This window comes from Rhamphochromis longiceps, linkage group LG6 (assembly GCF_057381845.1).
Source record: "Rhamphochromis longiceps isolate RC_006_pf linkage group LG6, R_longiceps_female_GT1.1, whole genome shotgun sequence".
Taxonomy (NCBI): Eukaryota; Metazoa; Chordata; class Actinopteri; order Cichliformes; family Cichlidae; genus Rhamphochromis; species Rhamphochromis longiceps.
This window is the reverse complement of record NC_140562.1, coordinates 21,323,752-21,336,242: the sequence shown is the minus strand read 5'-3', so window position 1 is coordinate 21,336,242 and position 12,491 is coordinate 21,323,752. Positions and strand designations below refer to the sequence as shown.

General features: G+C 39.4%; 1 protein-coding gene across 5 annotated transcripts in view; it reads right to left on the bottom strand.

Annotated features, from left to right (window-relative positions):
* The window catches only part of fam13a (family with sequence similarity 13 member A), a 49,901-nt gene that overhangs the window by 19,128 nt on the left and 18,282 nt on the right, over positions 1-12,491 (bottom strand). For all 5 annotated transcript variants that reach the window (XM_085409673.1, XM_085409676.1, XM_085409675.1 and 2 more), the window contains exons 8-9: positions 10,369-10,613; positions 4,442-4,483 (exon numbers count right to left, since the gene is read on the bottom strand). In XM_085409673.1, coding sequence (XP_085265799.1) covers positions 4,442-4,483; positions 10,369-10,613 — 287 coding nt within the window. The remainder of the gene's footprint in view (positions 1-4,441; positions 4,484-10,368; positions 10,614-12,491) is intronic.

Genomic DNA, 12,491 nt, shown 5'->3' with positions numbered 1-12,491 from the left:
TTTTTAACGCCCTCTGTTTGTTAAATACTTGTAGGGTAAAGCAATAGGATTGTAAACTATATGCAGCATGAAATGTGTCTGTAACCTGTGTAAGTACCTGGATTCAACTGAATGCTTGTAGAAAAAAACATAACACCGCTGTTACATCACCACTGCTTAAACATCTTTAAAAGGTTTTATTCAGACGTCTGAAAATATTTCGATGTTTCAGTATTTTCCCTCCTACAAAGTCTAACTGAGAAAAAACAAGTAAATAAAAAATCTTAAACATTATCTTTTGTGACCGTAGGGTTAGGATGTAAAGGGTCATTTTCTCACATTTTATAGGTTACAGGGTGAATGAGTTTTAAGTGGTTTCTTTTTGGTCTTTTTTTTTTTTATTACATATTTAGCTAAGTGTTAGATCATAATTACATTAACACATTACTCTTGTGACTAAGTTGGCACAGCAAAAGAAAAATCCGCTCTCCTCAGGAAGTTGCTTTGGCCTCGACCAACTGATCGACATCATGTCTGCTTTTCCTGGACTACAGCTTCCTCAACATCTTCGAGGGTGACCTCAAACGAAATCTTCCATAAACAGTGGTGCTGACAGTAATAACAACTGGAAATGGGATCGCTGATGAAAGACCAGATAATAACGGCATGATGGTGTACTGTGAAGGTGACTGTGGTGGAGCTGTGTAACATGCCACAGGCATGTACTGATATTACCAAATCTATAACAAATCTATAAGGCAGGATGCCGGGCCGAGTTAAAAGCAAGCCTGCTGCACTGTGTAATAGTAACAAAGTTGTAAAGTACTCACAAGTATAAGGAATTCAAATAATCCACATGGGATTTTTTTAAATCTTCTGTTTCTCTACTCACAAATACAAATTCCTGAAAACAAAATCACATTTCTCTTCAGTGCAGTTTCATTTTTAACGGAGGGAAAAACAGAAAGGGGAAGTTGTGACAGAAGCAGAAACTGAACGCCTTGGTTATATCATGTTAAGAAAATTGCTACCGTGTAACAAATCTGCGACAAGTTAAAGGGATGGTTGATTCAGTGGCTGTCACAAATGTCACATTTTGAACATTCGATCTATACTAAAGCCTAAAATACGACAGACGTTTCTAGAGCTGTCTACAACTTTCTAGGGCTGTGGCCCATGCAAAAGGCAGGCGGGGGTAAAAGGTGATAAGACAGTCAATTACATATTTGGTCTATGACTTGATGACTGTCATAATTCAAGAAACATTTATGGCACTCTGACTAACAAACCAAGGCCATGCTCTAAGTTGCAAATATAGCACCATGACAGTAGATCATGGCTTTTTTTTTAGCTTGCAGCTGCTTACAACAAAAAAGTTGTGTACTACTGTCTGTTCATCCTGGACCATGACTTCAGCTTGAACTGTTTCCCATACGAAAAAGATCCAGATTTAGATGTACAGGAAGCTAGGAAAAATGTATTTATATCTAAATGATCCCGTGACTCTCAGATTCATCTCGGGATACGATAGAGCCAACCAAAGGAGTAACACATGATTATTTGTCTTCTTTTAACCTAAAAAAAAACTAAATATGGATCAGAAATTAAAACCATACACAGTGGGCTGTACTCTAGTTAAAAATTCAGCAAAAAACATTCCATCCATATTGGTTTTTAGACATTAGTCTAAACATTTAGACATTTAAGCTTAGCATCACTACCTACAAAAGATTTTGGTTCCTGAAGATTTAGCAGCTATAGTCGAGCCAAATAGTCTTTTGGTTGGCACATGATATAAGAAGTGTTGCAGTTTTCTGAGGAAGATGGCATCACTTCCCAGAGAGAGTAGTGCCCCACTGACTTGGTTTCAGCTGAAGAGGTAACTGTAAAACCACTGTGGTATGTGACGGGATGGCTGTCTGGTGAGTAATAAAGACATTCTTAGCTATGAACTCTGGGAAAAATAGACCTGAGGGGCAACAGGGACGACTCATTACATCACAAGCGCAACAGGAACATCACTGCCAGGATATGAACGGGCAAAGTTACCAATCCTTTCTAGAAAGTACTCTAACATATAAAACTACGCCAAAAAGCCCAGGTAAACGGCAGATTAACAAAGTGAGTGTGAAATTTCACTGCCTAGCTGTAAAAACGTACACCGAGAGTCATTTCTGTTGTTACTCCATAACCACGGCATGAGTGTTTTGTCTTTAAACAAACTTGATACCATTTGTTTTAGTTCTACTATTTTTAGCTTTACACCTGAAGAGTCATGGAGAACAAGTTGCATGTCAGCTAACAGTTGTCTTGCTCAGGTTTGTTCCAGTTACTTTTGACTGAGACAACATGATCTTAAAGGTTTATGCAGCACCAAGGTGTGTTACACTTCAACATGCGTTCAAGTGGTAACCAGTTTTTCAGCCTAAAATTAGACTGGCATTTTGTGACTGAGGGTGGGAATTACAGGGAAACTCAATACAGTGCTCATGACTGTGTTTAAAGTGCCTGTGTATCGATAACTGATACACAAGAGGAAGTGATAATGACGCATTAATGAAGATGTCCGTGTAGATTCTCATTCATCCAGATCATGGTCGTCTTGAGAGCTTGAAAAAGAAGGAAACTGGACTTCGTTTGAGTTTCACCTCTCATCCAAGGTTTCTTCACCGTGGTTCCACCCTTAACCCCCGCTGATGGTAATGATCCTCGCCTTTGTTCACACCTTGGCTCATGGGATGACTCCACTGATCAACAGTGATCCATTGACCTGTTCCAAAGGGATTAAATACCTGGGACTCGTCCACCTTTAGAAGCCTCTTGGATGAGAGGTGAAACGCCTTCACAAACTTAAAATATTAATACTAATAAATTCTTAAGAATAAATAAATGTGTTTATGAAATGTCCTTCTTTTCTGGCTGGTGATACTGACTGACTGGCCATTCTCATGTCTGTGCAATAAATATGAAGCCACACCCTATAAAGATAGGGTCAAAAGGGCAAATATCTATGCTGGCTCTGGTAACACAATACAAAGCTGTGGTTTCATCATGCATTATGGGCTCACTGTTTCTTGTCCAAACGCTGTAATCCTCGAGGTCTTATCATCCAAGAAAAATTCTTTAGCTTTCTACTTTATAAACAGGCATGAGAACAGTATAAGTCTTCTTTATCTTGATAAAAACAAACATTATTTTATAAAATCCTAAAGAAATATAGTTCCAGGCAGACTCAAAACATTAATTTGGACTTCAAATTTTATAGCGTCTGTAAGATTTGCTGAACTTTTAAGTCTGCTCTGTGACGATATGACAGGTCTTCTCATTTTAATTCCCCTATTGTGCATTTTTTTGTGTTTAAAAAGCCAACAGGGCAACTCTTTGTTGTAGAAAAGCTTAAGGACTGCTGAATTTAATTGCTTCACTCTGGACCCCCTAACTAAGAAAACTACTTTGCAAATAACAGTAAGACCAAAATAATGTGTTTCTCTAGTCAGTGGTTGTTTTGGTGTTTTAAAGTCAACAGGTCTTTAAGGCGTAAAAAGTGGGAACGGAACAACTCCAAAGCTTTCCCAGCTGAAGCTTATGCCAGCTAAATCCCGGCACTGTGTAACCGGGAACGTTCGCTCAGGTAATCCAGTATTACACCACAGTCAGATGTTAGCCAGGACCTTCAGAGGCTCTTGGCAAATCAAAACAGAAAATAAAATAAAATGAAATAAAATACATCAATCTGTGATCCAGTTTGACCGGGCTGAGGTTAACCAACTAAGTGGCAGTCTGAGAGCCTTTGTATGTGACAGATGCATGTAGACCTTAGCAGACAGCTCAGCTGTGCTTCCAACTAGATGTGTGCATGTGACAGTGGACAAGTAGGAAATGGAGTTACTCACAATGAACGTGAGCATGACAAGTGAGTGGGGATGGGAAGAGTTTATAGGTGATCACTTAGAGATACACAGAGAGAAACAACACTGCCTCAACTAAAGATTACTGTCACCATCAGTTATCTCTAAATTGTTATCCTGACTTTTAAAAGAAACATTGCTGAGAAAGGAAAATCCTCACATTTAGGAGGATAAAACTATTCAAGATTTTTTACTGGCATGAATTCATACGAGGAAGCTGGTGCAAAATATTTGCCAGCATTAAATATACTTTAAAAAAAGAGTCCACGTATGTATCTGTAATCAGCACATCATCTGTGAACACTGTCTTTTGCTGCGTCCTCTACTTGGCCGGTGTTTCTGACAACGTGCTGTCTCTGCGACAATAACCAAACAGTGTTGAGCAAACTGTTGCATGTGCATGCTGCCCTGCTGCCCCTCTCACTGGCAGCTTCATTGTTTCTGATGATAATGCACTGAGGCAGCATGCAGCCACTTCCCCCACACCTCCGATCAAAAACAACACAGTCTGTTCCCGTCCTGCCTGCTTTCTAACACATATACAGGAGGCCTACCTCATGTAGAAAGGAGATACTGGTCTGTCTTCATCTTGGGAGCTGAAATATGAAAACAAACAGACTCAATTAGCGTGCAGGATGCGCAAAGTCCTGTGAGATCAAAACATTACATTTCCCCACACAACAGTAGATTTCCCTGCAGCTAAAAAAAGGACATGCACAAGACTGGCTTTTGTCTGCAGAATAATGGCCATGCAGTGCTACAGATCAGTGCCTTTGTGGAGCTTGTCTCGGGTAATTATTATGAACCAAGAGAACTATGTGCTGCTCTGGAATATAGGCTGAGGTGCTACTGCTGCTGCTGCATGTATGCCAGAAGCACAGGATGAAATTATGCAACAATAAGAGGAACTCAACCTTGGCACTAATTTTGAGGTTGCCTAACTTTTTCATATCCTAGTTAAAAAATTTCACAATCGCCTGGTTTTGTTTGCCTAAGCAGAGCTCAGTTCTTTATTATCTGAGACAAGGAAAGAAAAAAAAAGATTGGTACAAATACGTGAACTGTTGTAATGTTAAACCTTTAAAAAATCAAAAAGTGCTGACAGATCTCAGTAAGGTTTCTGTATGTTCATTAAATTTAGTATGAGACCTTTTAAATAAATAAAACCGATTCATCCACTTTACAAATTAATCAACAATTTTCAAGAAATTAGGGAAACAAAGAGGCATGTTTTCAGTTTAAAACACTGTGACTTATTACTACATTTTATAAAACTGTTAGGACTTTATTTGGATGTTTCTGTAAGAAGATAGTAGCTGTGTAAGCAACTCTTACAGTGCTTTATATTTAGATCTAAATAACATTGGGACAAAAGGTTTGGTTTACCAAATGCTGACAAAAAACGGAACAGCGGATAGTTTTGTAACTGCAATCCAGTGCAGGCTTTTACTTTGATTTCAAAACAATCAGCTAATTAACTACACAGAGAGTCAGGGAGAAAAATATTACTTTTACCATCTGATCATCTAATTTTATAAGTTTGAACAAATATGGTTGTTAAAAGCAGGCCACTTGACCTCAGCAGTGTTTCCTATGTTTACTCTTTGGGCTTCGATTTCAACATCTTGCTCAAGGGCATTTGGAAATTTGCAGGACAACTGCTAACCTGCTCTGCCAATTTACTCACAGCTGCTCTAAACATACAATTTGACCATAAAATATGGTATTTGTATTATACTCAGCTCTATAAAAGGAGTATATTGTATGCACATTACACTATTTATAGTATACTTACACTTTAATTACCCAAACCTGTAATAACTAAAGCACTTTTGTACTTTTGCTGCTAGTTAGAAGTCAAGCTGTCTCTCTAAGTCTTAACAATCATTATTAGATACAACATTGCAATAATTTAATCTAATATGGTAATCTGACATTTAATAGGAAAACTAATTGTTGAACTAATTAGTATTACAATATTGGTATAAACATAACCCTTCAACTTGCTGAGTGGTTTTTATAAAAAACAAAAATTCATGCGCATGCACGTTTCTCCAAAAAAACAGAAAACTAAACAAAACAAAAAATCTCAGTTTGTGTGGGAAGGAAAACAAAGATGGCAGTCTACACACCTGACAGGTTTAATATGAACATTATTTTGAATTTACAGTGCAAAGAAACAATAACGTGATAGTAAAATAAAAGATAAAGATTAAAGATGTGTCCATGCTCTCCTTGTGCATGAATATGTTAAGTTCAATGTTATATTTTTAGAGCTGCGTCCACACAGGAAACAATTTGCAGTGATGTGGTGACCACAGACAGAAGAAAGTGAATGATATTTGGCAACTCCAAGCCACGACGGGCAAAATAACTGCTAGCGATGTAAAGCAGGTCCCGAGATAAATGTTTCTCAACTTCAAGCCGGTACAGGGTTACCTAGGCAACCAGATCCTGAAATGCCAGCTAATTACCTCCTGTCAGCGTCACAGTCATGTGTAACAAGCGCATTGCTTCAATGTGCGGACGTAGCTGTAGCTGCCTGACAGCACATCTCAGGTGATGTTACACAGTAGCATGGATGTCATGAAGTAAATGGTATTATAATGTTACTTTACATAGGAAGTAACTCAATACTATAAAAAGAGAGAAGTAATGTGTGTGGTGAACCCAACACTAATCTCTCCAGCAATAGTTCCCTCTCCTTAGATTGAAGCAAACTGATCAAACATACTCGTTTGAATGTTTATATATCTCAGTATGAGTGTCAGATACATAAGAACATAAACCCTATGACATCAAACAAGCACAGTTAGTCAGCAGCTTGCACATGTTATTGTGGATCAGATTCACTCAATATTTAGTACTCTACTGCTTTGCTACGTGCTGTTCCTGCAATTAGCTTACTGTAAGCAGCGGGCATGTTGACGTGAGGGCGGACCACTTTGGCCATCCGGGCAGCACATCAACAAGTTCAAAACAAAGGATTTCGGTTTCAAGTCAGGCACGATCAAATTGGGCCAAAGTTTACTGAGCTTCAAAAGTCTTCTTAAATTGGCCAATGTACGGAAAATGTGCATACACTCCTTGTTTTAGTGAAGGGGTACTTCAACTACATAACTCTTCCAAATTCTTTTGCAGCTTTACGGGTGAGTTTTTTTCTCCCCCACATCCGCATGTTCTTACCGGGTGTTACACAGTCTGGCAAGCGTATTAAAATAGTGCGTGCCGTCACTGCCGCTGTGAATTGCAAAAGAAAAAAGCGAAAATCCTGCTTACCCACTACCTTACTGAGGGGATAACAAGAAGCTTTTGTAGGCATACTCCGACAATGCCTGATCCCTTTGAGTTAAGCGGAAAGCTACTAATGGCAAGTTGGTCAATCTGGACACGCTCTGCTTCTTCAACATTTTTAAAAATGTGTAAAACCCCCACAAAAAACGTAGTCCCGATGTTCACCTAAAAAATCTAGCTGTAAGTTTTTTTGCTTTCACCGAGTCCTTCTTTACCTTGCCCCCCACCCCAAATTTCTCCATTACACACGACAACGACAACAACAGGAGACGTACGATTAAAAATCTCGACGTGAACATTTTCCATGACATTACTTTGTAGGTGCTGTCACTGTGTTTTGCATTGCTAATCTTAAAATTAAGCTACGTAAACCCATTATCTGAGCGGGTGCTGCAAACATAAAGTGGAATTTAGCATGACTTCACTGAATGCACAAACTTTTTGCTTTTGCTTGTACTGTATATCCTTTATATTCACTACATATTTATTACATTGTTAAGGTAACACAGAAGCTCAGTCTAGATGGTTTACAAATGAAATATGACAGTCATTAGTTATTAGTTTGATAAGCACAAATCTGATCAGAGCGCCAAGCAAAATATTTACCTTACTTACAGTGTGAGTGACAGCTGACGGCCACCGTCTCATATGAGTGTTGGAAAAAAAAATACACCAGTATGCAATTTGTTAGAAAACCAGTTTGATCTAGCCAGCAGCTTCTTTCTACAAATACAGTGTGTGCTGTCTGATGTTCAGGCTGATGGACGGGACCTCCTGACAGGCGGCCAACAATACTGCTAACCCACAGGGAACCTGCATTCACAGCACACTGCAATGTTCCTCACTCACACCTTTTTCCAACGGGCTTCTAAGAATCTCAGCGGTTACATCATGATATTCACTGAACCATGGCAACTCAACAGAAAAGCCAGTATGCATTCCCAGTGTGCAACAATGCAATGCTAAGAGAATAACAGCTTGTCATGACTCTGCTATGCTGGCTAGAGTGGCCTGTACGATGAATCAGATTAATGTGATATATTTCAGGTACAGGTGACGGCCGGAGGCAAACAAACTTAGTGTATGGAGGATTCTGATACATACAGAAGAGAAAAAAAGCAAAGTGGACAACAAGTGGAGCTACTTCCAGGAACTCCTGAGAAGGATTATTTTGATCTTAAGTCTGTGGTGAAGACCCGGGATGGGAGCAGTTTGTGAAACGATGTGTTAGATTTAATATGATACAACAACAAACAACGATGATGTGGTGCTCTCTTTACCATCAATTTGATGCAAACTAAACTGATTTCCCATTTTATTCCCTTAAAAAAGTATAGCATATTTTTAGGCATATTTTAATCAAACTTATCCTGGACAAGATAAATCTGCACTTTTCTTTTCATTTTAGCTAAACTGGATCTAAAACAGTTCAGGTCCAGCTGTGGTATAAGCAGCACTATGCTGGTACAGACTTCTTTGACACATACCTACAGAAAGCGAGAGCAAGCTGCCAGCCCGGCATGAGTTACAGCTACAGACATGAAAACACAGATTTATATTTGTGGAAAATTATCATTTTGACTTATATGGTAAAGCATTTTTTCACACGATAACAGAAAATTAAATTTCTATAAACACCACAAAAAATACCACAGTGCAGTTTGTTAGACACGACTATAGAGCATCTGCTGCTTTCTTGCATTAGACATGGTGAAGTAATTCAAGTCTTTTGGCACATCGCATGTGCCTAATACTAAATACCAGTGAGTTCAGATTGCTGACGCACATTATGGAGGTACTCGGTAAACAGCCACCAGATACAAGTGGACCAGGAGAATTTTAGGGTGTGGGGAAAATCCACCTGAAGATTTATTCTCACTCTGACATGGTGACAAAAGCATTTGCCACCTTGGAAGCACAGAATGGTTTTAATGTATTCCAGGCATTTCTGACTCCAGCACCTGGGTTAATATAGTGCATGATCTTGGCTATATGTATATAAACCCTTGCAGCACAGTGCTGTGAAAGACATATCGCCCTTTTCCTGATTTCGTATCACTGAACTCACCGTTCCGAAAAAACCAAAACAAATGTGATTATTCACAGTTAATGAATATATTTCACATAGGGCAAGGCTTGGATAGCTTTTTTCAATTAATAAATGAAATTATCATCATTTACAAACGCGATTTTCTTATAATAAAATCTGTTTGATGATCTGAAACATGTAAGAATAACAGATATCCCCCCAAAAGAATCAGGAAGGGGGCAAATACTTTTTCTGCTCATTCATAGGACGCATGGCTGTCTCTGTTTCTATGTTTGCGTGTCAAACTAAACTTTTATGTAACGCGTAAAAGGATCTTGTGATGACAGGAGTCAGACACTGATTAATGTTATACTAAAGGTCACAGAAGCCAAAAACGTCGTCACCTTTTTTTATCCAAATACTTGGAAGCATCACATGAGCTATCTTATAAACCTTATCTTATAATTTGCAGTTTTTCCACTTCCCGCATCCAATTCTACGCACTTTTGATTTATCACTATGTAAAGAGAAAAACTGGGATAAATAGTAGCATGTTTAAAAAAAGGCTAATGTTAAATAGTATAGTAGTGATTTTTGGCCAACGAGTGAAGTTCAATTGAACGCAGTTCTACTCTAAACTCCGAGTTAAAGCAAAACCTCAACAACAGACACAGCTGCAGTCTTGCTATTCCAGGACGGCACTTAACACCAAGAGGTTTCCAGTTTCAGCTTCTTGTGACAGGCTGCTCTGCACGCCAAACAAACGCTGCCACCGGGCTCAGGCTACAGGTTCTTTGGTTAACACCACATTGCATATGTATACAGGAGTCATGAACTATTTACCACTAAAAGAGCCCCTCCTTCATATTTCACTCCATAAGGTATCTTTTAATGTCATGCAGGCATCTAGCAGTGAAGTGTGTGGCTGTGTGTGTTACATGATTTTACACCAGTCATAAGCATCATGCAGACAATACTGTGATGCTAATAAAGTCATAAAACTGAAAGAGTGGCTGGCCACATTTTTCAGAGTAAATGAGCCTGGTTTTTAAACTCTTTTGAAAAACAAGATTCACAAATAACACTTTAAACATAAATCACACATAGCCATCGATAATGGGTTTTTTTTTTTTTATAATTTACACCAGACACACTCACCTGCTGAGGCCCTTCATGCTTTCAGAGAGGCTGACGTCGTGAGGGTCGACGTGGGAGGCAGTGTCTGAGGTGGCTTGGTGAGACATGGGTGTAGTTTCCATTGCTTCTGCGCTGGGGGTCCTTAGCTCTGAGGTCAGGGGCAAAACTATTGGTATGGAGAAAGGTTTTGCGTGGTAGGGCGCCCTGGAAGAGAGGCTGGGTTGGGGGACCACTTGAGTCATGCTGTCAATTTTCCCTTTCCTCACCTGTGTCACAGAGAAAGGTGAGAGGTCTCGTGAGGGGAAATTTGAGATAGCACGGGAGGCAACTGATACACTGCCGATAACATTTCTGTACAATCAAACACACAGAAATGCACACGTGACACCTTTGCTCAGGTTGCTATAAACTATAAAGCATGCATTCGAGGATCTTCTGGAAAAGGGTTAGGGAAAAAAGGAGCTATCTTATAAACCTTACCGTGCTGACTCTGAGAGGGTACAAACAGCGTGAGCCGTCAACTGTTGTATAGGAAAAGAATCTTAACCTAATTACAGCCACATTCTGAGAACTACCCTTTTTCATTTCCGAGTCACGACCAGCTAAACCAAGGAGAAACGTGCCGAAGAGCTTTCTTCTCGCTCATGTGGAGAGCACTCGCTGCTCACGCACACTGAAGCTGAATAGCTGGCTGTGGGGAGCATCAAATGGGTCTGACACTAGCTTAACTATCGATAATGGCCAGAAATATCCAACACTAAAATGGGCTTGTCTTTAGATGAGCGTGTGCAGGCTGAATTAAAAGGCTTTTTCGTCTTTGTACCAATTATCAGAGGAACATTTCCATTTTGGGGTTTAACTTAATGGGCTGTACAATAATCTATGGATGCAGCAACCCATTTAGACATTTAGTCACTGATGCACTTAATGGGCAGATCATTGGGAACATTATTAGTCGAACAAACTTCTTTAGCTAGACCTGGTATGGATTTTGCCCCTCAGAGCTTTGTGATTGATTCAGCTAAATCGGTCGTTCACAGGAAAACTGCAGGGGAGGAAAAGGGGGAAAATAAATGTGGACATCAGCTTATTTTTAGCAAAGGATTGAAGCATGTTGCATCACACTCTGGGGAGACGTCATGGTGAGAGATGGTAGAAATGGGTGTTGTGTTAATGGACTTCAGTGTTTGGTAAAGGTAAGATGTTACCATAGCCTGGTTTCTCTATATTACTGTATTTCCTTACGTTCTGTGTTTTGATGTTCTACTTTTGTATTTTCCTTTTTTTGAATAAAAAGATATCTTTAGTGTTTATTTTTAATGTTTCTTTTACTACTAAACAACATCCAATTGGATAAATGAACACATAAATACATTTCTCCAGTCTCTAATAAAACAACTTTGTGTTCAAAAACAAAAAGTCATCCTGCTCACAGTCCATCACAATTCACAAGTTACTGCCCATAAAATCATAAACGTGACTCGACCTTGAGCACAGTTTTGATGAAGACAGGTAACCATTGTGTGATAATTTCACTAAAATCTGACCAGCAGCCAATGATTCGTGTGAATTGAGGATGGACAAACAACTTACTGCCATGGCATGAGTTCATCAATTCTTCAGTTTTGGATTAGCTAAAAATTTAAACTGAATCGTGCTAGAAGCTTGTTGGTGACTAAATAGCAGCCACTAGTTATTAGGGAAAAATGCATATTCCACTACTGCTTAGAGAGCAGTTGTGGAAGTTGGCTGTTGCTGTAAAATTGACTCCTTGTGAATGCTTTGGCTGCTACAGGATTGCAGCGGCAGACTGTGGTTTGCACGGAAGCGACTGACTCTTCTGCAAACAGTTGTGCCATTAGAAACGTGTTGTTTATGGTACAACTTTTACTGTGAAAAGTGAGCAATCTCTGTTTGTTTTTTAGATTTTTTCTATTGCTCAATAAGTAGTTTGTGAGTGTTCCTTCCATGCAAACTCCAGTCAACAGCTACACTTTGCTTGTGTTGTAGAGAGGATTTTGGTGCAGCACCCTTTTTGAAATCAGTTTCACCTGGCGACAGCCTAGCAACTTCCAACTAGTCAGAGAATGTCCATTTGTGGCCAGGGGTTGCAGACTGGCCTGTAGGCCTGTGTGACTGCGGTT